Source organism: Mytilus galloprovincialis, chromosome 2 (genome assembly GCF_965363235.1).
Source record: "Mytilus galloprovincialis chromosome 2, xbMytGall1.hap1.1, whole genome shotgun sequence".
NCBI lineage: Eukaryota > Metazoa > Mollusca > Bivalvia > Mytilida > Mytilidae > Mytilus > Mytilus galloprovincialis.
In genome coordinates, this window is record NC_134839.1 from 67,912,749 (window position 1) to 67,940,459 (window position 27,711).

The window sequence follows — 27,711 nt, forward strand, 5'->3', positions numbered from 1 at the left end:
AAATTAAAATCCATAGAATTTTTTAATGATTTGTCAAAATGTAGTTTATATTATGCTATTTTCAAAAATATAATAAAAAGTATGGGTCACGGGGCTTATTTTCACGATACAGGTTGTGCAATATTGTCAAATTTTGTATAGATTACGCATTGAAACCCCAATTTCGTGCCCTACAACAAAAACTACACAATAGAATTTTGAGATAAAATACGAGAAGAAAGCTCTAAGATATAATAATATGGATTCAAATAAGAAAAAGAAAAATGGGATCACGGGACTCGTTTTCTTGCTCCATAATAAAATAGCAACACATTCCTTAGTAAAAGTAACTTTATCTGAGCTATCTCCATTTACATTTGAGTTTTCTCCCCTTTGAGAAATTTGTACACAAAAAAAGAATCAAACAAAAGTAATCTGCTTATTGTAAAATACAGTCAAAAATATGATTGAACATATCGTTTTCTATATTAACATAAAAAAAATTACGCATGAATTATAATTGCTACTCTCGAAAGAACATTTCATTAAAGATGTAGACCGCTTGTTTTCTGGTATTTCAAAATCCAAGATGGAGAAAGACACCCTAGCTACCTAAGAACATGCCAATAAATAAAAGTAAAGGGTTTAGACGGAGTTGTGGATACAAATTGGGTTTCCCCATAAATAAACCAATGGTAAAGTTCATGATTCGGTAAGGAAAACAGCAAAAAATAATCTGATGCATTCGTATTTATGACGAGATTTGAGACATTTTCAATGAATTTTATTAAGGGTTTTACGAGAGGTTGCAGATAGACAAAACCTGACTGGGATCCTTAAAATTAGAATGACATAGTATAATTTGCTTAAATTCAAATATAGTTTGATTTCTTTCCCAATGAAACGGCTTTATCGATTAAATTAAGGTAAAGCGATGATATCAGGACACATATACTTGTGTGTAAGCACGTAGCAGAAGATCCTATTTATGTTTATTGACATGTCTAGTATTTCCACTAGCAATATGTAGTACATGTTATCTTAGATAAGATGATTGACCTTATTAGAACTATATATCGGACTTCAGTACTTGCCACTCAGCTGTTCAGGTAAGCAACCAAGTTATTTATAGAAATTCATTTAAACTTTTTAAAATGTGGAATTGTGTGTAGGTCAGAACATAAATTGTAATCATTCATATTTGTAAATGTGAATTCTACACCTCTTACACTTATTAAGTTTTTGTAAATACATAAAACGAAATTGAGTATCTTGTATACATAAGTCAAAGTAGAAAATGTAGCACATAGATATTTTAGGGTAAAATTCTTTGTTTACATATTAAAAACTATACTCGATATTATGTGTATTGTCCTATGATCTCCTATGGGTATTAATATGTGACAATGAAAATGTTAAAAATACTGTTTAACAAATTACTCGAAAGCTTAAATATTATAATCAATACATAAGAGAGGGTTTGGATGGGGTTAAATGATTAGAGAATAATGCCCTTAAAAAATGAAGATTAGAGAATAACGGGCAAAAAAAATAAAGATTAGAGAAATGCGTGGTCTAAAAATATAATGAATATTGAATGATTAATAAAAGAAAACGCTAAAAATTAACTGTTAACAGAATTTTCCCTTCTTAAAATTTAAAGAAAATTATCAAAATTAGCATTGTAAAAATATGATAAAAGTGAAAACAAACTTGGTAAACCTTTTTTGGTTTCGTGATAACAGACTATAGGATTCAGTCAATGTGAACTGGTTTCCGATACTTCAACTCGGACTTTTAATTCAGTGGCGGATCCAGAGGGGGGCGTAGAGGGCGAATAAAACGTCTCTCAGTCATTTTGAAATTCAAATTACAGTAACACATTGCGTAGGCTGAGGATGACAATCGTGACACCTTCAAAACGACACAGGATTTAGCAAGAACATATTGACTTCTATTTCACTATTCCACCAAACAGAAAGTAATGCTCTATAGACTATTACACTCTCATGAAAAAAAAGTTCCACAGCAATAGTATCTAACTACGGAAACATGTTTAACCCCAAACGCCCCAGCCTATTGTAAAATAATATAGCTGAATAATGATCCCCAGTCAGCATAAGCTCTATATAGATTTAAAGTCGTAAGTACGAACCATTTGATTTGAGGAGACAGTCTTAGATATTTGAGAGAGAAAAAATTAACTCTGATTTTTTGCCTTAAACAAAAATTCTAGACGCAAAACAAAAATTTTGTCCACTTTTTTGCTATTAGAAACGAAAATTCCCAATAGAATTATTTAGCATTAAATAAACATGATGAATAAAAGCGGGCATATTTTTTTGTGGCAGGGGTTTTCATGTCTGACCGGAATGTCTGTTTCGCCGAACTGATATATGGAATACTTTTTTCAAGACCAGACTGCAACCTGCCTGCTGGGTGTGGCCTTTATGTCTTCATTTGACGGCCGGCATTTATAAATTCGTTGTCATTTCAGTCTCATTCTTAGCCTTTGATTGATTTGGAACCCTTTATTTCCCTTAATGTTGTTGGGTGAAACATATCAACCAAACATTTGGATAAAAATTGCTTGTTTGTCTTCTTAACTCGTGTCGGTCGTATTTCAAATTCAATCGAATAGCCCAGCGTATATCTTGTTAACAACAAGAACTCTGTGAGTATATTCTAACTTAACTTACAACAAACGTGCGAGAATTTTCCATGCCTATGTTTTACTGACAAATCACACATTAAATGTATCAGTACATAGCTCTTGGATCCAAATTTTAAAGGAGATACAGCATCTAAAATGTCCAACTCTTACACCTTACCAGCAACTACAAAATATGCATGCCCCACGCCAGGAACCGTTTAAAAAGTGCATATTTCACTTATTTAATGTTTTTAGTCCTAAAAAGGGGCCCAAAAAAATTTCGCCTCGCTCCCCTCAGCGATCTTTACAAACTACGACCCCTCTTTCAAAAAACCTGAATCCGAACCTGTTGATAGCTGACTATGCGGTTGGCTTTTATTCAATTAAATGTTAAATGCCGTAAAGTGACCTATAGTTGTTAATTTATGTGTCATTTGGTCTCTTTGAAGAGTTGTGAGGCCCCTCATGGGGGGGTTCCTAGTAATCACATAATCACCATTTTTTTGCCAATATAATCACATAATCATTAAATATTTGCTTATCTTTAGTAATCAAATAATCATAAACTAAAAATACAGTCCTAGGTAATCAAATAATCATTAACTAAAAATACAGTCCTAGGTAATCAAATAATCATGAAATATTTGGCTTAATAATCAAATAATCATTAAAAAAACGGCCAAGTAATCACATAATCAAAAACCCCATGAGGGCCCTCAGTTGTCTCATTGGCAATTACACCACATCTTCTTATATGTAGTCAAAATCACTGGAAAGAACTGATGAGAATTTGGACTTGTTACTTCAAGGAATTAGCACTTTAGTCATGCAGAACAATACACATCAACACGTTATTGTTGAGAAACAAATGAAAGCCTTGCTGTTGTTTGGAAATCACCGTTCTCATTCATTTAAAAGAATGTTTTTTTTACTTTTTTTTTTAAAGATTAAAGAAAATTGGGGAAAAAATTAGAGAATAATGCGTAAAAAAATCACTTTTAAAGAATAGACTTATTTTTTGAAGATTAGAGAAAAAAGGGGTGAAAATTAAATGTTTACAGAATAACAGACCCCCCCATTCAGACCCTCATAAGAATACCCACAAAATTTTGATTAATCAATTAACCGGTTGTTCCTCTTGAGATTTATATACACAGTGTAGAAAAGTAGGTTAATAAGCATCAGGGAGACAGCACTTTCGGGTAGTGTCCTTCACCAGAAAAATCATAACCTGCATTATCAGTTAACAAAACGTAGATGCATGCCTATATATTTGGACTGCAACTACAGTTTGTGAGGAAGGGACAGAAATATAGTCTTGTTAATGATCACCTTTACTCACCATTTTAAGTACTATATATACCATGGTTTTTACGAGTTAACATATTTAAACAAACGAATCCGAAGGATGAGTTTGTTTAAATATGTTAATGAGTAAAACACATGGTATATAAAATTTGTAATATAAATAAAATGATTGACAGCTTCAAAACCTTCAACTAATATTGGAAATTGATCACGTTACAGTTTTATCCAATGAAATGGAACCTCGCGCAAGTCACTTTTGCGCTTCGTGTATGATCGTCTGTGTACTTTATGTAATAGAACCCCTGAATTTGCAGAAAGTAAAGAAAATGTCGGATTTTCCCTGATTTGTTTTTAGTTTTGCGCCCCGTGTATGATTGTAGGCGCAGGTAATTTCATAATGTCATCAGACTGAGGTAAACAAAAATGTCGGATTCCAGCGACAAGGATTAAATAATTATTCTAATGACGGTAAGAATTGTTTTTTTTTTGTTTGTTTTCAATGTATCATACAAACTAATCATATTTTACAGAATTTTCATCTAATTGAAAAATGCTTCTCTTCCGATTATTTTATTAGATTATTTATTAAAACACAATTTTAATGATAAAATAATATTTTAACAGTGGCGGATCCAGGGGCCTAGATAGTGTACGTCCCCTAATCATGTTTTTTCACAGATATTTGTAGCCGATATTTATTCCTTTTTGTATAGGTACCCCCTTTTTAAATCGAATTTAAATTGAATTTTCGCAAAGGAAATGATAGTGTTACATTTTATTTTTTTCAAAACTGAAAAAAGAAACATTTAGTAATTGTTTCCAAAATTAAGGGAATTCGTAACAATTCTATGTAGTTTGAAAAGGGTTTCTTGAAATGTGGTACCCATATTTTATTGCTTTTTCTTATAAAATGAAAACAAATGAAGATCTTGACCTTTTAGTACGTTTTACAGTTTCCTAAATATTTTAGAGGCGGATACATTTAAAAAAAAAAAGGTGGAGCTTCAGCCATGGAATAACATGAAAATGAATATGTTATATCATGGCTGAAGCTCCGCCTTTTTTCCTTTGGATTCTAGTCGAGTTGCATATTTAATTAGCAAAATATGGTACAACATAAATTTGCATATAATATACCATGGTTTTCCCTCACCACACTTTTTAAGCAAATTATTTCATAAAAAAATCAAAGGAAAAAATCCAATTTATGTTAATAGCTTTTTAGTAGCAAAGAGAATAAAATTCTCCCATCATGAAGCACTGAATTAGATGTCTGCATTATGACAATAGTGTGAAGCTCTGCCATGTCAATCTTATATACAATGCTTGAGTAAACATTAATACAAATAAAGTAACCAAGGCAAGCAGGCTTAACTAAAGACAACAGTAGTATACCGCTGTTCGAAATTCATAAATCGATTGAGAAAAAAAACCAAATCCGGGCTACAAACAAAAACTGAGGGAAACGCATCAGATAAAAGGAGAACTACGACAAAACAGAAACACAACATAAAAATGTAACGCACACAGAAACGAACTGTAATAGAACAATGGCCATTTTGCTGACTTGGTACAGGACATTTTAAGAAAAAAAAATGGTGGGTTGAGCCTGGTTTTGTGGCATGCTAAACCTCCCGCTTTTATGGCAATGTTAAATATAACATTAAAATGACAACATTACCGAAGGATATTCCTGTGCTTGCATTTCCTATCATGATATTCTTGATAGAGGGTTGCTGCTCACAAGAAAGCTATTAAAGCAAGAGTTCCAAATGGTGAAGTTGAAATCATCCCTTCGTAAATTTTACGGACGCCATCACGAGTTGGTTGACCGTTATGGAATAACCGTTTCACAAATGATATCGGATATGTTCCTTACGTCGTAACTACAACCCCCTTCCCTTTCATGAATGTAACCTACCGAATTAGACTATTTGCCGGATTTATTATCACATAAACAACACGACGGGTGCCACATGTGGAGCAGGATCTGCTTACCCTTCCGGAGCACCTGAGATCACCCCTAGTTTTTGGTGGGGTTCGTGTTGCTTATTCTTTAGTTTTCTATGTTATGTCATGTGTACTATTGTTTGTCTGTTTGTCTTTTTCAATTTTAGCCATGGTGTTGTCAGTTTATTTTCGATTTATGAGTTTGACTGTATCTCTGGTATCTTTCGTCCCTCTTTTACATGACAAGACTACAATACAAATAAATGGGATAACATATAGAACAGAAAAAAAAATGTAACTCTGAATGCATTAGGAAATAAACTCATTATATATGCCAGGATTGAAATTTAGTATTTGCACCAGACTCGCGTTTCGTCTACAAAATACTCACCAGTGACGCTCGAATTAAAAAAAAGTTAAAGAAATTGAAGAGCATTGAGGACCGAAATTTCCTAACCATTTTTCCAAATACAGCTAAAGTAATCTATTCCTCAAATCCTGAGGTAGAAAAGCTTTAGTATTTCAAAAATTCAAAGATTTGTAAACAGTTGATTTATAATTGTGACCATATCAATGATAATTCATGTCAGCACAAAAGTGCTGACTACTGGGCTGATGATACAGTCGGGGGGGGGGGGGGGAGGACTCCACCAGCAGTGGATTCGACCTAGGGATTGTAAATTAACTCATCATAGATATCAGGATTGAAATTTAGTATTTGCACCAGACGAGCGTTTCGTCTACAAAAAAATCATCAGTGACGCTCGAATAAAAAAAAAGTAAAAAAGGCCAAATAAATTACGAAAATATAACAAAAATACCGAACTCCGAGGAAAATTCAAGAGAAAGTCTCTAATAAAAAGGCAAAATCATAAGCTCAAACACATGAATGAATAAAACTGTCATATTCCTGACTTGGTACAGGCATTTTTTTGTGTAGAAAATGGTGGATTAAACGTTCTTTTAAAGCTAGTTAAACCTCTCACTTGTATGATAGTCGCATCAAATTCCATTATATTGACAGCAATGTGTGAATAAAACAAAGACATAATAGGTTAAAACAGTAAAAATAGGGGAACAACAGTCAATATTGTGTTAAAATCTTAATCACTATAAAAACAAACAAATTATGAAACAATGAAACACAAAATTACGTATTAACCAAGCATTTTTGAAAAAAACGAAAGAAGTAGAAAGGGTAACATAGAAAGAGCATTGAGGTCCAAAAATTCCTAAAAGTTTTGCCAAATACAAATGCAAATATTTCTGCAAGTACTAGAATATTGACCCCTTATAAACCTAGGATACAGCCCGTAACAGAGTAGTGATCGAATTCGCGTTTCTTTACCGTCAGAATAAGTTACGTTATCGACAAACTTATTTCAGAAGTGACATAATTTAATTTTCTTCATCGACAAAATATTTCATGTCCAACGTGTAAGTTTTCATTGTTTAAGTCGAAGTTTTTTAAACACAGTAAAACATTTTTTATAATCAACCTCTGTCATTTGTATTTTCATTTTAACGGTAAAGGATCAAATACGGGATCTCCGAAATTTCTATCATTTGTTACGAGGAAATCATTATTCAATCGAACATATGTCTTTGTTCATGACACATATTATGAAATACAAAGAATTTTATGCCAGTTTATTCGCCTGATCTCAGCGCTGCAGACTGCCAGTTTTCATGAAGTCGAAAATAGTTTTGAAACAAGAACGATTTCAAACTATCATTAAGGAAAATCTGAAATTTGCTGTTTCTCTAAGTTTTGGGGAAGTAACCACATCAGACGCGAGAGAGTTCTTCAATGGGACAGGAATGTTCAATGTTTGATTTATTGGTAATTGTCACAGTGACTAAAAAGAAAATAAAAGCGTTCATATATTCTTTATATCGTCTATAATCTCTGTACTTTCGTTTCCATGAAAAGGCAAATATAGCTTACGTTTACATACAACAAGAACGAATTGCACTGTACATGCTGTAGTTTATACATTGTTTCTTTGAAAGTTGTTATAAAGAATTATTTGCATCACTGTATCCAGGTTCATTTAATTTTAGAAATCACCGATTATTGCCAGTGCGAATCGATTTTATGTTTACTACCACAAAAACAATGACTGCGACTCAGATAAATTCATTATGAATAGCATAAATACTCAATCTAATTAAAAAGCGATCTCTCATCGCTCCTGTTTCTGATATGTCGCGTGGGAGATCTAACGAAACCGGCTTTGAGGTCACATGTGAGTGAACTAAAAGTTATGCATTTATAAAGATATGCAAATGAGTTGACGACCTATTAATAAGCCAATCAAAAAAGTTTATGAATTATTTTGACTGACGATTTCGTCGTAAATAAAATGAGTTACATCCCTTTGCCTTACGTTAAACTTCAAAGATCGTGGAAGACTCAATTTCATTGGTCGAAAAAGACACACCTACGAGGTCACTCACATGTGACCTCAAAGCGGGTTTCGTTAGATCTCCCACGCGACATATCAGAAACAGGAGCGATGAGAGATCGGTTTTTAATTAGATTGATAAATACTCAGTGATTGAAAGACATTGACCATGACTTTATCGGGGTAGCATCCATCGTTTCTACAATAAACATGACCTCATCGATTTGCTCAATGTAGATATTATATACTGCTTGCATTGTGATTATTTATAGGATTCAACACTGTAATAGTTTTTCTTTCGTCTGATACAGAATACCCCATATCTTTTCTTTTTCATACCTATCTGTTTATCATGTCCCCGGGATTATGTCAATCATACATTGTTGCAATACCGACATGCTTGTACTTTGTCACAGAAAAAACTGAAATAAATGTCCTTCAAATCGAAGTAAAAAATACAAATGTACCCTTTAACATTTGAAATGTTGAAGACAAAATTGCTCTATATCTTAAGTTATTGACGAATATTTGAAATTTAAACCTCTATAAGATGTGATGTACGGCATTTCATTTTATCATTGGTAATGATCCATATCTGACAGAGAGGAAATATTCATAATTCTCAGAAAGTTTTCGTAAATATTGTTAGATACCACTAATCGTTCCAACAATCAAGACAACAGAGACAAACAGGGGAAAAAATATGAAAATGAAAAGATATGACTTAAGTATTAGCATGTTCAGGGAGACGGCACTCAATTTACAAAAAAATAATTGATGTTTTAAGGAACTGTAGAGGTCTCCATAGGTTTTCAACAAGGGTAGAATTCAAAACCTTGAATATGAAAGCCTCGAAATTCATGATACTTTTTCTGTGCGGTAGTTATATCTACAAAATCCAATCATGTACACGACATATAATACATGTATATTCATACATGTATAATATTTATATATTGGGAGTTTATTTTTGTTTCCAAACAGAATTATAAGGTTATGTATAAGTGCATCCGTTCACTGCACAATTGTAAATTGTCTTCCTAAAGACCAGCAAAAATAAATGGCACAAGTTCACGTAGTCATAAAAAAAGTCATATAATTTACGTTATCGAACAAAAAATCAGAAATACGGAATATTATATGTGAATGGCTAGGAAATAGTAATTGAGAACCTATGTTGTTTATGGGTAATAGGTGAAATGTTGCATGATCCCTCAAAATGACAGCAAGCGCAGTTTTCCGGACGATTTTCATTTGTACACTGCTAAAAACTGTCCGGTCCTGGCCATGGTCTATTTTGGAGAATTTTTTTTTTACTGATTTTTACTTTAAAAAAATATTCTCTGTGTGTGCCATTGCAAGAAATAGTTTTGCTCGTTATTTTGTCATATTAAAAAAAATTCTCAACAAAATTTTCCCGTTTAAACTGTACTAGAAAAAAGTTTGGCATGTGAAACGGACGAAGACATATTCTAACAGAAGTACAAATACCAGTCCTCCCTTTTGTGTATACATATGAGAAAACATTTCAAAGTCAGTATTGATTGAATTCAAATCCATCACACATACGGTACACATTAATGTAGTCCGAAAAAATAAAGGACTTCATTCCTATCAAACACCTTTTTAATTGTTTACCAGTATATTTCTTTTAGTTTTTGGTAAAATTGTAAAGGAAATAATACTATCAAGACGTCCTTCCATAAATCTTTTTTTTCTGTTCTGACTTTGAAGAAATGACTACTTTTCGCCCAATCGAAATGGTGCATGGACATATTTTGTTTCATATTATTAGAATTATTTTCAATATTAATATCGGTATTAAACTTGATTATCGACACATGAAAGTTTGTCAGCATTGTCAATCTAACGTAGCTAATTTTGACGGTAAAGAAACATCAATTCGATCACTTCTCTGTTACGGGCTGTAAATCCCTGATTTTATTCAATGAGTTATGAACACAAATTTGATTCAATATTTTCTTGCGATAATGTGATGTATTAAGTATCATTGTTAACCACATAAGTGAACTGTATAACGAGGAAAACAGCTATAATATCAATACATGAACTGTGTTTGATTCATGACTTATACTATACATGTAATAGCAAACACCAATATATTGATATGTCAACTTTCTAGAGAAGGTATTTTGTCAAAAAATAATATTGTATTTAAAAATATTCGCATTTTTTTTCTGTGCTTCATGTTTGTATTGTTTTCTCAGCTATCGTTTTGTTATGTATATGCTTGTTTTTAGTAACAATCAAATTATTTGGATTTTAAACTAATCAAATCTAATTCATACTCTTATTAATTAGAAATAAATCGTCCTACAGTTCTTATGTATTTGCAGAATTTTTCTTCCCATCCATTTTCTCTCTCATCAGATTTCCTCTAATTACTTCATTTTTAAACTTAATTTATCTAGATTAATTGAAAACATGCCTTACTACAACGTAAAGACATTTTATACGTTCAGTTATTTCACATCCTATCGTTTATGTTGATATTCTATATAAAGCACAACAGTGTCGTCATTCACCGCAAAAGCTAACCAAACTTTTAAACCAACTTATTCAGAAGCGATATTGTTGTCATATAATTCTGATGGCATAATATTGAAGTAATATTGATTCATATATATTTTATGATGGTATGATACTAAATCTCTTATAGAAGAGATTGCGCCAGATTTTCATATGATGAAGACATCATATTTCAATCAGTTAATTATGGTCTTGAACTGACATTCCAGTAACAGCTGTTAGTACTATTATAGGTTATGTATTATTGGCACTTGCTAAGTTTCTTCTGTTTCATATTCTGTATTCGGACTCTGACCTCTTTCAAACTGAGTTTTTACTGTGCATACTCTGGCCTTTGTAAACTTTTCTTGTATATTCGTGTTTTTTTTTTTTTCATTTATATGTTTCGAATTAAAATCAATTTTAACTGAACTAGTAAAAATCTTTGTTTTGGGGCCATCCGAAGACCTCTTACATGTCTTTGGGCTTGCTCTATGGTTAAGTTGTTGTCTCTTTGACACATTTCCTTTCTCAATTTTATTTATCTAGTTGACAAATGTCGTCACTATTGACAATCACTTCTGAAGGGATTTAGTTGATGAAAACTTAGTGGTTGTATTGCCGCTAAACTATATGAATATTTTATATGATATGTATTTGCTCAAAACCAAAATTTTCGATTTCTTACCCATTTCTATGTTTGATGTCAGATAGGTTCTCAAACATATTTGTTTCTTCAAATAAAATGATATGAACCGAAGAAAAAGAGAAAACGAAAAGGTGTAAAACAAACACGCAACACAAAGGATAGGCGAAAGATACCAGAGGGACATTCAAAATCACAGATCGAAAATAAACTGACAACGCCATAGCTAAAAAAAAGGGAAACAGACAAATAGACAAATAATAGTACAAAAGACACAACATTGAAAACTAAAGACTAAGTGAAACAACATTCCACCGAAATGTTATTTAAAAAAATGAGACACACATTACTACTTAAGAAATGCAAGATAATAGAAATACAAAGCAGAAGTAAGTATTCCGTGTGTAAGGTATTTTACCCTGCCTCCATTATTCATTTTTGTTTTTGCAGATAAACCATGGTAAATATCGCAGTACTCGGAGCGGGAGTAGTCGGCTTGTCAACAGCCATAAATATCAAGAAAATACTTCCTACTGCTAGAGTGACTGTGATAGCAGATCGATTCAATAGTGAAACGACAAGTTATGGAGCTGGAGGACTTTTTCGTCCTACGATGAAACATACTCCAGGCCTTCCAGTAGATTTACTACGGTAATTTGAATTGTCGGGCTTCAAAGTGCGATTTTCTTTTCTTTGTTTAACATTACGGTCAAAACAAACTCAATATTAAACTGATTTAAACATCCACCAATTTCCAAAACTGAAGGTCAAAGACATACAACTATGAACAATACACTGATAGCCTGAAATGGCACAGACACAGAGTGTGTGGGAGTTTTACCAGTTTTTCGTGGACTATAACCTTCTTATTATGTAACTTTTGGGACGACTAACGTGTTCAAAGAAGTAAAAAATGGAAAACAACACGTTTTATAATTTATTGCGTCCGAAGCGCTTTTCTGGATTTACCTTCATCAGGAACGCTCAAAGCCAAACATTTGAAATCCGAAGATGTATAAGTACCGAAAATCGTTGAAGAGCTTTATGTCAAAAATACCTAAAATAAATAGCCAAATTCATCTAAAGCCAACTTTGCCTGAGGGAGTTGAAACCTTAGTTTCATAATAATTTCAAAATTTATAAACAGACAATTTTAGTAAAGTTTGTTAAATCATGTCAGTACCGAAGTAAAAGACACATACGGTTTTGAGATATAAATATACGCAGACATCGACGGAATTATTCATTTATTATTTATATATATGTATTGTTTTATGCCCCATTTATTGGCATTATGTTTTCTGGTCTATCCGTCCGTCCGTTTGTTCGTCCGTTCGTCCGTCTGTTCGTTCGTCCGTTCGTTCGTCCGTTCGTCCGTCTGTTCCACTTCAGGTTAAAGTTTTTGGTCGAGGTAGTTTTTTTTATGAAGTTTAAGTCCAATCAACTTGAAACTTAGTACATATGTTCTTTATGATATAATCTTTCTTTCCAAATTAGAGGTTTAACCCCATTTTCACGGTCCACTGAACATAGCAAAAAGATAGTGCGGATGGGGCATCCGTGTACTGGGGACACATTCTTGTTTAGAATTATTTTTGATACACATGTATTTATTATTGTTTCTCATAATATATTCATAAAATACTGGTTGTAGGAGATGGGTAGCAGATTCATGGGAATATTTTTCAAATATGACTTTGACTGATAAGGCAGCAGAAACAGGTTGTCAGCTAGTTCCAGGCTACTTCTTCTCAAATGAAGTTCTTATCGTAAGATCTACTTTAACATATGATTTTTTAGCTCACCTGGCCCACAGGGCCAAGTGAGCTTTTCTCATCACTTGGCGTCCGGCGTCCGTCGTCGTCCGTCGTCGTCGTCCTGCGTTAACTTTTACAAAAATCTTCTCCTCTGAAACTACTGGGCCAAATTTAATCAAACTTGGCCACAATCATCATTGGGGTATCTAGTTTAAAAAATGTGTCCGGTGACCCGGCCAACCAACCAAGATGGCCGCCATGGCTAAAAATAGAACATAGGGGTAAAATGCAGTTTTTGGCTTATAACTCAAAAACCAAAGCATTTAGAGCAATCTGCCATGTGGTTAAATTGTTTATTAGGTCAAGATATATCTGCCCTGAAATTTTCAGATGAATCGGACCACCCGTTATGGGGTTGCTGCCCCTGAATTGGTAATTTTAAGGAAATTTTGCAGTTTTTGGTTGTTATCTTGAATATTATTATAGATAGAGATAAACTGTAAACAGCAATAATGTTCACCAAAGTAAGATCTACAAATAATTCAACATGACCAAAATGGTCAGATGACCACTTTAGGAGTTATTGCCCTTTATAGTCAATTTTTAACCATTTTTCGTAAATCTTAGTAATCTTTTAGAAAAATCTTCTCCTCTGAAACTACTGGGCCAAATTTAACTAAACTTGGCCATAATCATCATTGGGGTATCTAGTTTAAAAAATGTGTCCGGTGACCCGGCCAACCAACCAAGATGGCCGCCATGGCTAAAAATAGAACATAGGGGTAAAATGCAGTTTTTGGCTTATAACTCAAAAACCAAAGCATTTAGAGCAAATCTGACATGGGGGTAATATTGTTCAACAGGTCAAGATCTATCTGCCCTGAAATTTTCAGTTGAATCGGACATTTCGTTGTTGGGTTGCTGCCCCTGAAATGGTAATTTTAAGGAAATTTTGCTGTTTTTGGTTATTATCTTGAATATTATTATAGATAGAGATAAACTGTAAACAGAAATAATGTTCAGCAAAGTAAGATCTACAAATAAGTCAACATTACCAAAATGGTCAGATGACCACTTTAGGAGTTATTGCCCTTTATAGTCAATTTTTAACCATTTTTCGTAAATCTTAGTAATCTTTTAGAAAAATCTTCTCCTCTGAAACTACTGGGCCAAATTCAACCAAACTTGGCCATAATCATCATTGGGGTATATAGTTTAAAAAATGTGTCCGGTGACCTGGCCAACGAACCAAGATGGCCGCCATGGCTAAAAATAGAACATAGGGGTAAAATGCAGTTTTTGGCTTATAACTCAAAAACCAAAGCATTTAGAGCAATCTGCCATGTGGTGAAATTGTTTATTAGGTCAAGATATATCTGCCCTGAAATTTTCAGATGAATCGGACCACCCGTTATGGGGTTGCTGCCCCTGAATTGGTAATTTTAAGGAAATTTTGCAGTTTTTGGTTGTTATCTTGAATATTATTATAGATAGAGATAAACTGTAAACAGCAATAATGTACAGCAAAGTAAGAACTAAAAATAAGTCAGTATGACCAAAATAGTCAATTTACCCCCTAAGGAGTTATTGCCCTTCATAGTCAATTTTTAACAATTTTCTTAAAATTTGAAGATTTTCAATAACATTTTCCACAGAAAGTACTGTTATAGATAGAGATAATTGTAAGCAGCAAGAATGTTTAGTAAAGTAAGATCTACAAACACATCACCATCACCAAAACACAATATTGTCATGAATCCATCTGTGTCCATTGTTTGATATTCACATAGACCAAGGTGAGCGACACAGGCTCTTTAGAGCCTCTAGTTTCTAATTCTTGCAAATATTCCTCCGATTACCCTACTAAAAGTTGGGATTATATTGCTCAATCTTCTGAATAATGCATTTGTTTCTGGATGATTATTTTGCATTACACTATCATATATTTTTTTGATTTTGGGTCGTCATTTGTTATTTGGGTTTTAGTTTATGGAACCAATCAGAAGAATATTAAATGAGTAAAACAATATAATTATTAAAAATGAAACATGAGCTGATCATTGAATTCACCGGATTCAAGTTGAGTTTTTGTTGTTCAATCTTGAGCTTCTCTGTTTTGTTATTACTATTTGTGTTTTCGTCGTTATTTTTTTCTGCTTTAACCTTTCTTTTGTCTGTCTCTCTGTTTGTTTGGATTTTTCCCCCTGGTTGTTGTATTTTGGTTTGTTTTTGCCCTTACTGTTGTCTGTTGTATTTTTGTGGCCATAATGTCGTCTATAATACTATTAAAATAAATAGGATAGTCAGTCAAATTTAAAAAAAAATATTTAGCTATACTAATTAAAAATTAACAATTGCTTACGACAATTCTTGGTTCCATTTGTCAATTTTCAAATGTCTTTTCGTCAAAGGTTACAAAACTAAATCATTTCAACAATTTATATAAAATTTGAATTCGAGGCCGTCTTGAAGAAAATGTACATCTCAATAGTATCATGAAGAATATATGATAATAAAAAAAGACGAAAAGAAAAGCAATGGGTAACAAAAAAACTACAAAGAACACGAAAAACTGAACAGCAAGAACCCTGAATTTACATCCGGAAAACCGAGTTCGTGCCATCCGTGGAACATGTCGTGTTGCTAATAACAAATAACGATTCGGTGATGAGTTGCATTTATTGATGTCATTATCGAGGAAAGAGACCGGAGTTTTGGCTAGGACAATTAAACCATAATTAATGTAAATTTTATTTTAGAGTCTTGTTGATAATGATTCTTTTTCATGGAAAATAGAATCAATTCAATTCAAATCAAGTATGTATCGTTCCAAAAAAGGTAGGAATGTAGTCGTGCTTCCCATGTATTTAAATAAACACAAACACGTTGATAGGTCTTAGGTTCTTTATTTCATCAGAATTGATGTTAATATTCTAACAAAAATGACCCTGAAATAATAACAATATATTTCTTATGCAATTCAATAAGTAGTAATTATCAATTACTATAAAATCAATATATCTATATGCATAGAAGAAACTGTAGATTTCCTTTGCTCTTTAAAATAATATTTGTACAAGCTACACAAAACGATATTACACCATTCCGAATTCTGTATTAAATAAGTACATTCTATATTTCTCTGTATTTAGTGCATTGTGAAATATGCAACGACAGACTAAGTTCACAGCTAATACGTAGCTATGCTTGTAGTATCATACCAAAAATAGTTAGTTTAACATAATAATAACACGCAATTGTAAGTGCAAACAAGACATTCCGTTTTGCAACAGTTACACAAAGCAGACAATACATTTAAGCAAAGCAACATAAAAGTAACATGAACAATACAAACTGTATACATATAAACATACCTCACATGTAGTGCAAAGGTCTTTTCACCAACTGATTGATTTGAATCAGTTTACATTCTGTTTCAATAATATAACCTGAAGACAAAATATTAAAATCATAGAAACCTTATTTATACTGCTAGATTAGAATAATCAGAGTTATCTATCCTTAAATCTGGTAAATCAAAATTAATATTTACTTGTATTAACTTTAAAGAAGTATAAAATCATTTAACACTCACTCATACAAACTGTTAAAATAGATTATATATTAATGTTACTAGAAATTAAAGTATAAATCATACTTTTACCAGTTTTATGTAGAATTTATATAGTTTATTAAATCTTACAAATAAAACTATATTATCAAGTTTATCTTTATTACTTTATGAGTTATGAATAGTTTACACATAACTTTACTATTTAATCAATCGCACACACCTTTCATAATACGGTCACCTATTCATACAATTATACACTTGTATATCACTCACTCTTGGACATTAAAACTGGAATGTTATTGTAATGAATATATTAGTAATAAACTGACCTTATAAAAGAATATGAAAGTCCTAGACTATTTCAATATCAAATTAAAGATATAACAACTTCCAATAGAGCTGAAGAAAATGGCTACCACTTCATCTAAATATTTTAGCCAAGTGACCAGAACAAAGAATAGTTAAACAAAAGATTCCCGCCTAAATCATACTGACCAATAGAAAAGATATAAACAATAAGAAATGTTCTACCTGAGTAAACTAGCATATTACAAATTATAATAACTGTAAATAGAATATATCCAGTATATATTCTAATAACATAAAATCTTAAATAACATAAAACATAAAAATATAGCTCTACCACAGGAACATTTACAAGCAACACTTATAATTAGATACGCACACATTATAAGCAGCTCACATGATACATTTGACACTATTATATAATGTGAAAGTGGTTGTTATAGAAACAAACAAGAATTACTTCAAATGTACTTATGGTTTGTTGGGATTGTTAGGTCCAGTGATGAAGCTGATGTTTACAACAGTTAGCTATAAAACAAGGTTTAATCCATCATTTCTACATCAGATAATGCCTTTACAAATCATGAATATGACAGTTGTTATCCATTCTTTTGACATTTTTGTGCTTTTGATTTTGCCATTTGATTCTGGACTTTCCGTTTTGAATTTTCCTCGGAGTTCAGTATTGTTTTGTATTTTACTTTTTTAATCAACATTTTCATCATTAAATATTATAAATAAATGTAGCGTTACTTGACAAACGTCATATGAGATGAAGATGAAATTGTATTTTATTTCAGAACGAATTATTTGGTGAGTTTGTCTATACCTATGCCAAAATGACTGATACTGAACTCAAATCAATGAGAATGGACAAAAAATACAAGTATGTTTTAAACTTCGAATGATTGACTAATTCTTTTTTTTTTATTATTTCTTTTGAGTTTATGATCAGTTCTATATATGTTAAAATGTGTAAAATATTATATTTGATCAAGTATATATATCGAAGAAACATCGCAAAAATGTCATTTTAGACAATGGGCTGTAATGTGTTGTTATGTTATTCTTTTTGAGGTAGAAAAAAAAAATTATTAAAAAAGTTCAAGCAATTCACATCTCATCTATTATGGTAATATTATGTACACATCACAGAAATGTCGCCATAAGCTAACCAAGCCTCTAAACAGACTTAGTCATAAGACATATAGTTACAATATTGCTGTCAAGTAATTACAGATGACTTTTTTATGCCCAATTTACATGCATTATGTTTAATGGTCTGTGAGTCCGTTCTTCAAACCGTTCGTCCGTCTGTCCTGCTTCAGGTACAAGTTTTAGTCATGGTAGTTTTGATGAAGTTGAAGTCCAATGAACTTGCCACTTAGTACACATGTTCCCTATGATATGTTCTTTCTAATTTCATTGCCATATTATATTTTTGACCCCAATTTCACGGTCCACTGAACATAGTAAATGATAGCGCGAGTGGGGCATCCGTGTACTGTGGACACATTCTTGTTTAAATCAACATTCATTAATTCACTCATAGGGTCTTTGCATAAGGAATAAATACATGTATTCTAAAACCATTTATTGGCATGATATGGGCTACGTTCTTCTCGTATAAATTATGATGGCATGATACTAAAGCCCTACCTGGAGGTATTGTTCATGATTTACATGATATAATCTTTTAATGAGTTTAGTTGAGGTCTGGAGCTGTATATCAGTAACTTATATAGTCCTTTGTTAATTTATGTTAATCATTGTTATTTTGCCTAGTTTTTAGCTCACCTGGCCTAAAAGGCTAAGTGAGCTTTTCTCATCACTTGGGGTCCGGCGTCCGTCGTCGTCCGTCGTCGTCGTTAACTTTTACAAAAATCTTCTCCTCTGAAACTACTGGGCCAAATTAAATTAAACTTGGCCACAACGATCATTGGGATATCTAGTTAAAAAAAATGTGTCCGGTGACCCGGCCAACCGTCCAAGATGGCCGCCATGGCTAAAAATAGAACATGGGGGTAAAATGCAGTTTTTGGCTTATAACTCAAAAACCAAAGCATTTAGAGCAAATCTGACAGGGGGTAGAATTGTTAAACAGGTGAAGATCTATCTTCCCTGAAATTTTCAGATGAATCGGATAACCCGTTGTTGGGTTGCTGCCCCTGAATTAGTAATTTTAAGGAAATTTTGCTCTTTTTGGTTATTATCTTGAATATTATTATAGATAGAGATAAACAGTAAACAGCAATAATGTTCAGCAAAGTAAGATTTACAAATAAGTCAACATGACTGAAATGGTCAGTTGACTCCTTTAGGAGTTATTGCCCTTTATAGTAAATTTTTAACCATTTTTCGTAAATCTTAGTAATATTTTACAAAAATCTTAGCTAAATATAGAACATGGGGTAAAATGCAGTTTTTGGCTTATAACTCAAAACCCAAAGCATTTAGAGCAAATCTGACATGGGGTAAAATTGTTTATCAGGTCAAGATTTATCTGCTCTGAAATTTTTAGATGAATTGGACAACCCGTTGTTGGGTTGCTGACCCTGAATTGTTAGTTTTAAGGAAATTTTGCTGTTTTTGGTCATTATCTTGAATATTATTATTGATAGAGATAAACTGTAAACAACAATAATGTTCAGCAAAGTAAGATTTACAAATAAGTCAACATGACCGAAATGGTCAATTGACCCCCTTAGGAGTTATTGTTCTTTATAGTCAATTTTTAACAATTTTCATAAAATTTGTAAATTTTTACTAACATTTTCCACTAAAACTAATGGGCCAAGTTCATTATAGATAAAGATAATTTTAAGCAGCAAAAATGTTCAGTAAAGTAAGATGTACAAACACATCACCATCACCAAAACACAATTTTGTCATGAATCCATCTGCTTCCTTTAATATTCACATAGACCAAGGTGAGCGACACAGGCTCTTTAGAGCCTCTAGTTTCTGTTACCTATTTCAACATCGGACTAGGACATTTTTAAACTAAGCTTTACTGTGTTTATTCGACGTTGGCTAGATATGTTAGGAGGGGTTGACATATTTTACTTCATTAATATGTTTTGGAGTTTAGCGTGGTGTCCATTTCGCTGAATAAGTATAAATATTGTTCACCGTGTAGAACGCCACATGCGGGGTGTCGGGGGTGGCAATTCGAAGCGAAGAAAAGCTATCAAAGTAAGTTCAAGTATCAAAATTTCGTTTTTTTTTTAAATTCTTAGTACCATATAATATATTGCACGGAAGGAACTGCAACACAATCTATTTCCTGCAAGCAGAAGCAGTCGATATCAGTGCTCTGTTTTTTCAAACACCTCTCCCTAGTTTTCTGTGTTGCAGATTTTGGGGCTTTATATGCAAACTTCTGGATAAAAACTACTTAAGACGAACTCCCCCCCCCCCCCCCCCCCCCCCCCCCCCCGTATCATTTACATAGAATTGATTTCATATCATGAAAATTAACCAAATACCAGCTTCTTACTTAAAATTAATCGGTTTTTAAACTAGTTTTTCATCAAAATATAAACTGTCGCTCGGGGTGTCTGATTTTGCATCTCAACGGGTAGAGGTTATTGATAAAAAAAAAAAAAGAATAGATTTGCATATAAATCGGTCTTCATCTGATACTTTTTAACTCAAACACATCTACTATATTATGAAAACACATTAAAAACTGAAGGTACTTTATTTTGTTTTAAATCTGGAAAAGGATTCCTTTTCCATTTCAGTCAATGCCATGGTCAGAAAAAAGTGACGGCTGTAGCTCAATGCACCGAAACATGGAGGAAAATCATAGAGCAAACCTCCATATAAGATTTGGCCGAAGCCACCAACTTTAAACTCTATCATTGGCATCACCAGGAATCCTCTCAAAAGCACTCGGGCACGCCACGGAAAGCACTTTTTCCAAACGAATTTGATTACTCTCTATAATGAAACACTCACTGGCATCTTTTGTTTACTCCATGGTTTTGATTGTTATTGTCTAATCATAAAATGACAATACAGCTTCAACAAAATCTCTGAAACTGACATTACCAAGATGCTTGATTTCTTGATTGACAACATATTTGTTCCTTTCGGAGGACGTGTTTTTCAACAGAGTGTCGGCATTCCAATAAAAACCAATTGTGCCCGACTTGTTTCTTTATTATTAGGAGACCTCATATCTTGATTAACACCTAGAAATTGACAATGAAAATCGGTTGAAAACAAAACTTTATGACAAACGAGAAAATTGTGAACTTTCCATTTCTATGTAGCAACATTCCAATAGCGCCTGCATACGGAGTTTATATCTCCCAATTGATACGACATTCCCGCGCTTGTTTTTCCTGTTATGATTCCCTTGGTAGAGGGTTGCTGCTCACAAGGAAGCTATTAAATCAAGAGTTTCAAATGGTGAAGTTGAAATCCTTCCTTCTAAAATTTTACGGACGCCATCACGAGTTGGTTGACCGTTATGGAATGACCGTTTCACAGATGATATCGGATATGTTGCTCACGTCGTAAATACAATTCCCTTCCCTATTTATGAATGTGACCAACCGAATTAAACTATTTTCCGAATTTGTAATAACATGAGCAACACGACGGGTGCCACTTGTTGAGCAGGATTTGCCTACCCTTCCGGAGCACCTGAGATCACCCCAGTTTTCTATATATGTTGTTTCTTGTGTACTATTATTTGTCTGTTTGTCTTTTTTTATTTTTAACCATGGCGTTGTAAGTTCATTTTCGATTTATGAGTTAAGACAATAAATTTCCTTTAGACAGTATTTCTCTACTTCTTTTTCTGGAGATGGTAAGATTTATGTCAAAGAATAACATCGGAAATTTGGTATCGGGAAACAACAAAAAGGTTTTGGAAAACTGGCTACATGTACAGACTTTTTCACGGTAAATTTTTATAATTTATGGATGAACCAAAAAGTATTGGACATATTACATAAAACTTGTGTGTGCGCGGAATGGCCGATCCCTAAGACTCAGAAATAATTTTGAAGTTCCAAGTCAAAAGATGATATTAAACTTCACCCCTATGGACCTTGACATCCCAAAGTTTGACCTCTGCTTTAGATATCTTGGTTCTTACGTTGAAACATTTCATCATGTCCAATGAGGCTGACATGGTTTCCTTTATACGAGATTTCTACTGTACTTTCATTAACATAATGTGATTGTGTTGCAAATACGTCACTTGCACTAAAAAGAGCCGATTTGATACAAAAAAAATGCCATTTCCCACAAATTTTGTTAGCTGAAACAATGACGCCTGTAATCCATTGATCACACACATAAATCTCGATTAACGCCAATTGTCACCTGCCATTCCTTCAAACTTTTGAACACACAATTCCTGGCCTTTGGAGAGCTCTTTACAGTCTTTCAATCGTAGACCTATCACGTTAAGCGCCTTTAGTACCCTTTTACAAAGAAAAAGTTCCAAAAACTTGTCCGTACCCAATAAATGTTTGCCTAGTAAAAGTACAAAATACTTATTTGGTCTTTTAGTAGTGGTTTTCTTTCCTTAAATGTTATCCCATCTTCAAAACCAAACATTTCTTCATCTCCTTCCTTGCCATCTACCCCTGCTGTTACCCTTTCCCCCGTCAGTACATAACATAAACTCATCATTTTTTGGTTACGTAACATATTAAATACAGGATAAAGAATGCATGAAGAATTGACTTTTGGATATCAAGGTCCATGGCGATGTAGTCTGATAGTATCTTTTGGCTTGGAACTGTAAAATTAATTCCTGCATCTTGGGAATCGGCCATTCCGCGCTCACACATGTTTTCTGTAATGTGTCGAATACTTTTTGGTCCACCCATAAATATAAAAAAAATACCTTAAAAAAGTCTGTAACCAGTTTTCCAAAATCTCTTTGTTGTTACCCGATACCACATTTCCGATGTTATTCTCCTTGACATAAATCTGACTGTCTCTAGTAAAGAAGATTAGAAATATTGTCTAAAGGAAATTTTTTTTACCATTACATATGGATTAAAGATAGAAAATCACTAGCCAGTTTAAGTTTTGATGAAAAAGATGCTGGTGAGTGTTTCATTGGAGAGAGTAATAGAATTGATTTTGGAGTGAGTGCTTTTGCGGCGTGCACAAGTGCTTTTGATGGGAACCTGGTGAATAACTTTGATACCAATGATGGAGTTTGACAGTTGGTGGCTTCGGACAAATCTTATATGGAGGTCTGCTCTATGATTTGCCTCCATGTGCATTGAGCCACAGTCGTGACTTTAGATCTAGCCATGATAAGGAAAAGAAATCCTTTTCCAGCTTTAAAACAAAATATTTTGTGTCATTTTTGATTATTTATGAAATCCAAAACACATGTCTTATCAGACTTAAAAACAGGCAAAGAGAAGTACCTTCAGTTTTTCATGTGTTTTCATTATATGCAAATCTAATTTTTTTAATCAAAAGCCTCTATCCCTTGAGATGCAAAATCTAACACACCGAGCGACACTTTATACTTTGATGAAAAACTAGTTTAAAAACCGATTAATTTTAAGTAAGAAGCTGGTATTTGGTTAATTTCCATGATATGAAATCAATTCTATATAAATGATATGGGGGGAGTTCGTCTAAAGTAGTTTTGTATCCAGAAATTTGCATATGAAGCCTCAAAATCCGCAACACGGAAAACTAGGGAGAGGTGTTTGAAAAAAAAACCAGAGCACTTAAACCGACTGCTTCTGCTTGCAGGAAATAGATTGTGTTGCAGTTCCTTCTGTGCAATATATCATATGGTACTAAGAATTCTAAAAAAAAAAAGAAATTGTTATACTTGAACTTACTTTGATAGTTATCTTCGCTTCGAAATTGCCACCCCGTGTCAAACATAGCCGACACCCCGCATGTGGCGTTCTACACGGTGTTGTTGAGATAGTGTTTCTAAAGAAAAAAAGTAGTCGATACAATATTTTGTCATGATAGAGTATTGAAAGTTTTCTATTTTTTGTAGACATGGCTATCATGTTACGACAGTAATTACCTGTTGTACGCGTTATATGCCTTGGTTGATGAATAAGTATGTATAACTAAATTATCCAAATTTCAATTGCAGTAGCTGTCATATTCATTACTATTCACACTATTTAATATGATGTAGAAAAATACTTACATTTTTACAATAATAACAAAAGTTCCATAAGAAACAATAAAAAATGTATACTATCATCATTAATTATCATCATTTTGTGTTCATTTGAGGACACAACACCGTCTAGTTAACACTAGCGATGGCCACCATCAACTGATGGTCTTGTATACCGATGTAGTTAACTCAAAATTCCTTATATATATAAACTTCAAATTACATGTCAACTTTATGATGTGTTTCCCTCAGTTTTAGTGTATAACTCGGATTTGTTTTTTCTCTATCGATTTATGAATTTCGAACATCGGTATACTACTGTTGTCTTTATTTATAGTCTACAGCTTTAAAAACTTGGTATTTAATGAATCCCATGTTATTCTGCACATTTTGGTTAATTTAATGAGCCCGTATCTTTACGAAAGTGTGGCGGTGGATTTACAAATGAGTGTTTTCCAAATTTAAAGTGTCGATTTTAATTTTCCAAAACGCACGTTTAATCGTATGAAGACAACTTTTTCATTATTGGCCTTATCAGCCGATAAAACGATTTAACGGTTTTTACATATACATTGTATTGAAAAGTCAAAATATTTTATCGGCTTGCCGCGCAAAAAAAAATGTTTCAAATTTGCTCATGAATCTTTGTCTTTCCAAACTAACATGCTGCACCTACAATATATTTCAGCTTGAACATACACACACTTAACAGAAATTCACAGATTTGAGAGGGTTTAGATCTAAGTAGCTAACTTTTTCAAAATATATTATTTATTAAGGTGGCTAGAGCATGGCGGAATAGTTGAGAGTAAAACCATTGGCGATTTCAACCAGGTAACATTTCTCCCATTTCAGATATTTATTGTACACATTTAAACGAATTGTTCGGACAGTAAATTTTAGAATGTGATTTTGTAAAAGGCATAAACTGATAAGTCGAATGGGTACACTATGTGTCTGCTTCAGAATCGTCGAAGGTATGGTGCTCATCCAGGTAGGAGGGTAGTTATCGAAAATCAGATATCCGCAGGGGTCTTAATAATATTATATGTAAATGCCGACTTCACTTAAATCCGCATAAGAGTTGCCCTATAGCATTCTGCTTCATATCAACTAATTAAATATGCAGAACGGTATTCTAAAAACAAAAGGAATGGAGAGAACGAAGATGATTCTAACCCTACATATCTTTTATATGAATTCGATTCGATTCTTTTAATGCATTGTCCCATTCGATAAAGCAATGAATAAGTGATCGTTAATGAACTTTTCAACTTAAAATTATACTATATGAACACCTTCATATATTCATTAGAAATTCCAATGTTGAGCATTATGATATTACTGTAATATATGTTACGTTGGTGTTTCTTTCTTTTTAAGCTTGTAGGTCTATATGACGTTGTTGTTAACTGTACAGGGTTAAGAAGTAATACATTGATTAAAGACGACACAGTCCATCCACTCCGAGGACATTTAATCAGGGTATAGTTATTATTGATAACATTCATATTATAAAAAAGTCAAAAGTAAAATAAAAAATAAAACGTACCGACCTCCTAGGAAAATTCAAAACGGAAAGTCAATATCAAATGGTAAAATAAAAAGCTTGAACACATCAAACGAAGGGAAAACAACTGTCATACTCTTAATGCATTTCCTTATGTAGAAAATAGTAGGTGGGTTAATCCTTGTTTCACAGTTAGCTTAACCTCTCATTCTCTCATGACAGTCGCATAAAATTTAATTATATTGAGAAAATTGTTTGAGCAAAACAAAGACAGTTAAAAATGACAGGCATGCTGCATCAGAAAAATTAAAACAAAAGCAGAGTGCCTACAGGATAGTCATATTGCAAGGCAAACAAAACACACATCATTAATAAAACCTTTAAAACAACATTTCAGCATTTTTAATTCAACAAGAATAACATTTACTAGTTTAGAAATAAATGTAACATTGTCTTTCCTGAAAAGGTAGAAAATACTTTCCTCACATTTCAGGATAATATATACGAATCTGATAGAATTAAATAATAAGTTTAGGTCAACATACAAAACAGATTTTAAGATATATAATTTAACGTATGTAAGGTTTTTTTCCTTGATGATAAATTTCAGGCGATTTATCTCTTCCAAGATTTACATTTACAAATGATTTTTATCATACAACTTATTCAAAATGTATAATCGAAAACATTAATTTTTAGTCTGTTGTGCTAGTACGGGCTAATAATTTCATGTGATCACCACCAGTTTTCGATGGGGTTCGTGTTGTTTAGTCTTTTGTTTTGTATATTGTGTTATGCATACTGTTGTTTGTTGTTTGGTCGTTTTCTGCTTTTTTGCCAAGGTGCTGTCCGTTTGGCATTGACTACGATTCTGAATATTCCTTTTGTATCTTTCACCTCTTTTACCAACCAGTGTATTGTTAAAATGTAGATGTCGTTTGCGTCTTTTAATGTATATCTTTGCATAAATCTTCATCTTCTTTTAAGCATTATAAGTAGTACATGCGATTTGATTATGAGATTTAATAGAGAAAATTTAATACAATCAACTTGTATCTTATAGTATCTATCATCATAATTGATTTTCTTTAGGTTAAAGCTGATTGGATAAAATACTGGATGTATACAGAGGATGGTGCTTATATCATTCCGAAGTAAGTTTTTTTCTGAAACTGTTTATCAACAAACAATCTAAACATTTCAGAATGAAGAGCATATAAAGTTTAGTAAATATTATATTTAACCGAGGGTGTGCTGTAATCTGTTAGCAGTTCTATTCATAAGTCACTGACACTTAAAAATAAACCACACACTGTATAGTTAAAGTGCACACGTGCTATGATTGTGTGAATTCACCAACGAAACCTAACGAATGATTTGTTACGCTGGACGAGCGATTCGTCTACATTATACAGTGGTCATATAATTTAAAAAGTTGAGAGGCCAATCTAAAAGCGAAGTTGAAGAACATTGAAATTTTAAAAAAAATCTCAAAACGTTAAACAAACAGGTACTTAGAAGACGAACTAAAGAAATTAAATTGTTGTGGGGTTAAACATAGAAAAGATATAAAAAAAAAACATAAGTCCGATAAAAGAAAGCAACACCATAGTTAAAAGAAAAACGCCGGAATGAAAATCAACCGTAGTTGTTTCATAATTTTTGCGTTTGGGATTTTGTTGACCGTTGTTTGTCTTTCTGTCATTTTTAATTTGGCCAAATAGTTGTTTATTTTCCCATGAATTGTGGCTTTTGTTTTCACATTGGTAATGTCGTAACTTTGTATCTCAACTGATGAGAAATATTTTCAACGTAATTTTTACTGCAGGAAAGAATCGACACTTTCGAAAGAGAAGTAAATAATCCTAAATCTACTCCCTTTTTAGCTCACCTGGCCCGTCGTCCGACGTCGTCGTCGTTAACTTTTTACATTTTGAACTTCTTCTAGAGAAC

The 27,711-nt window shown here is 32.8% G+C and overlaps 1 protein-coding gene and 1 long non-coding RNA gene across 2 annotated transcripts in view; one reads left to right on the forward strand and one right to left on the reverse strand.

Annotated features, from left to right (window-relative positions):
* The first annotated feature begins 931 nt into the window (after window positions 1–931).
* LOC143064204 (D-aspartate oxidase-like) overlaps window positions 932–27,711 on the forward strand; it is a 32,044-nt gene continuing 5,264 nt past the window's right edge. Inside the window, exons 1-8 of the mRNA XM_076236856.1 lie at window positions 932–1,088; window positions 11,924–12,124; window positions 13,128–13,242; window positions 17,911–17,996; window positions 24,117–24,182; window positions 25,028–25,082; window positions 25,632–25,733; window positions 26,851–26,912. Of these exons, the coding sequence (XP_076092971.1) occupies window positions 11,931–12,124; window positions 13,128–13,242; window positions 17,911–17,996; window positions 24,117–24,182; window positions 25,028–25,082; window positions 25,632–25,733; window positions 26,851–26,912 (680 nt within the window). The 5' untranslated portion in view covers window positions 932–1,088; window positions 11,924–11,930. The remainder of the gene's footprint in view (window positions 1,089–11,923; window positions 12,125–13,127; window positions 13,243–17,910; window positions 17,997–24,116; window positions 24,183–25,027; window positions 25,083–25,631; window positions 25,734–26,850; window positions 26,913–27,711) is intronic.
* LOC143064205 (uncharacterized) lies at window positions 16,076–17,448 on the reverse strand. Its single transcript, XR_012975203.1, has 3 exons — window positions 17,134–17,448; window positions 16,605–16,679; window positions 16,076–16,178 (listed from the first exon to the last, which is right to left on the reverse strand). It is a non-coding gene; the product is annotated as an uncharacterized LOC143064205 (long non-coding RNA).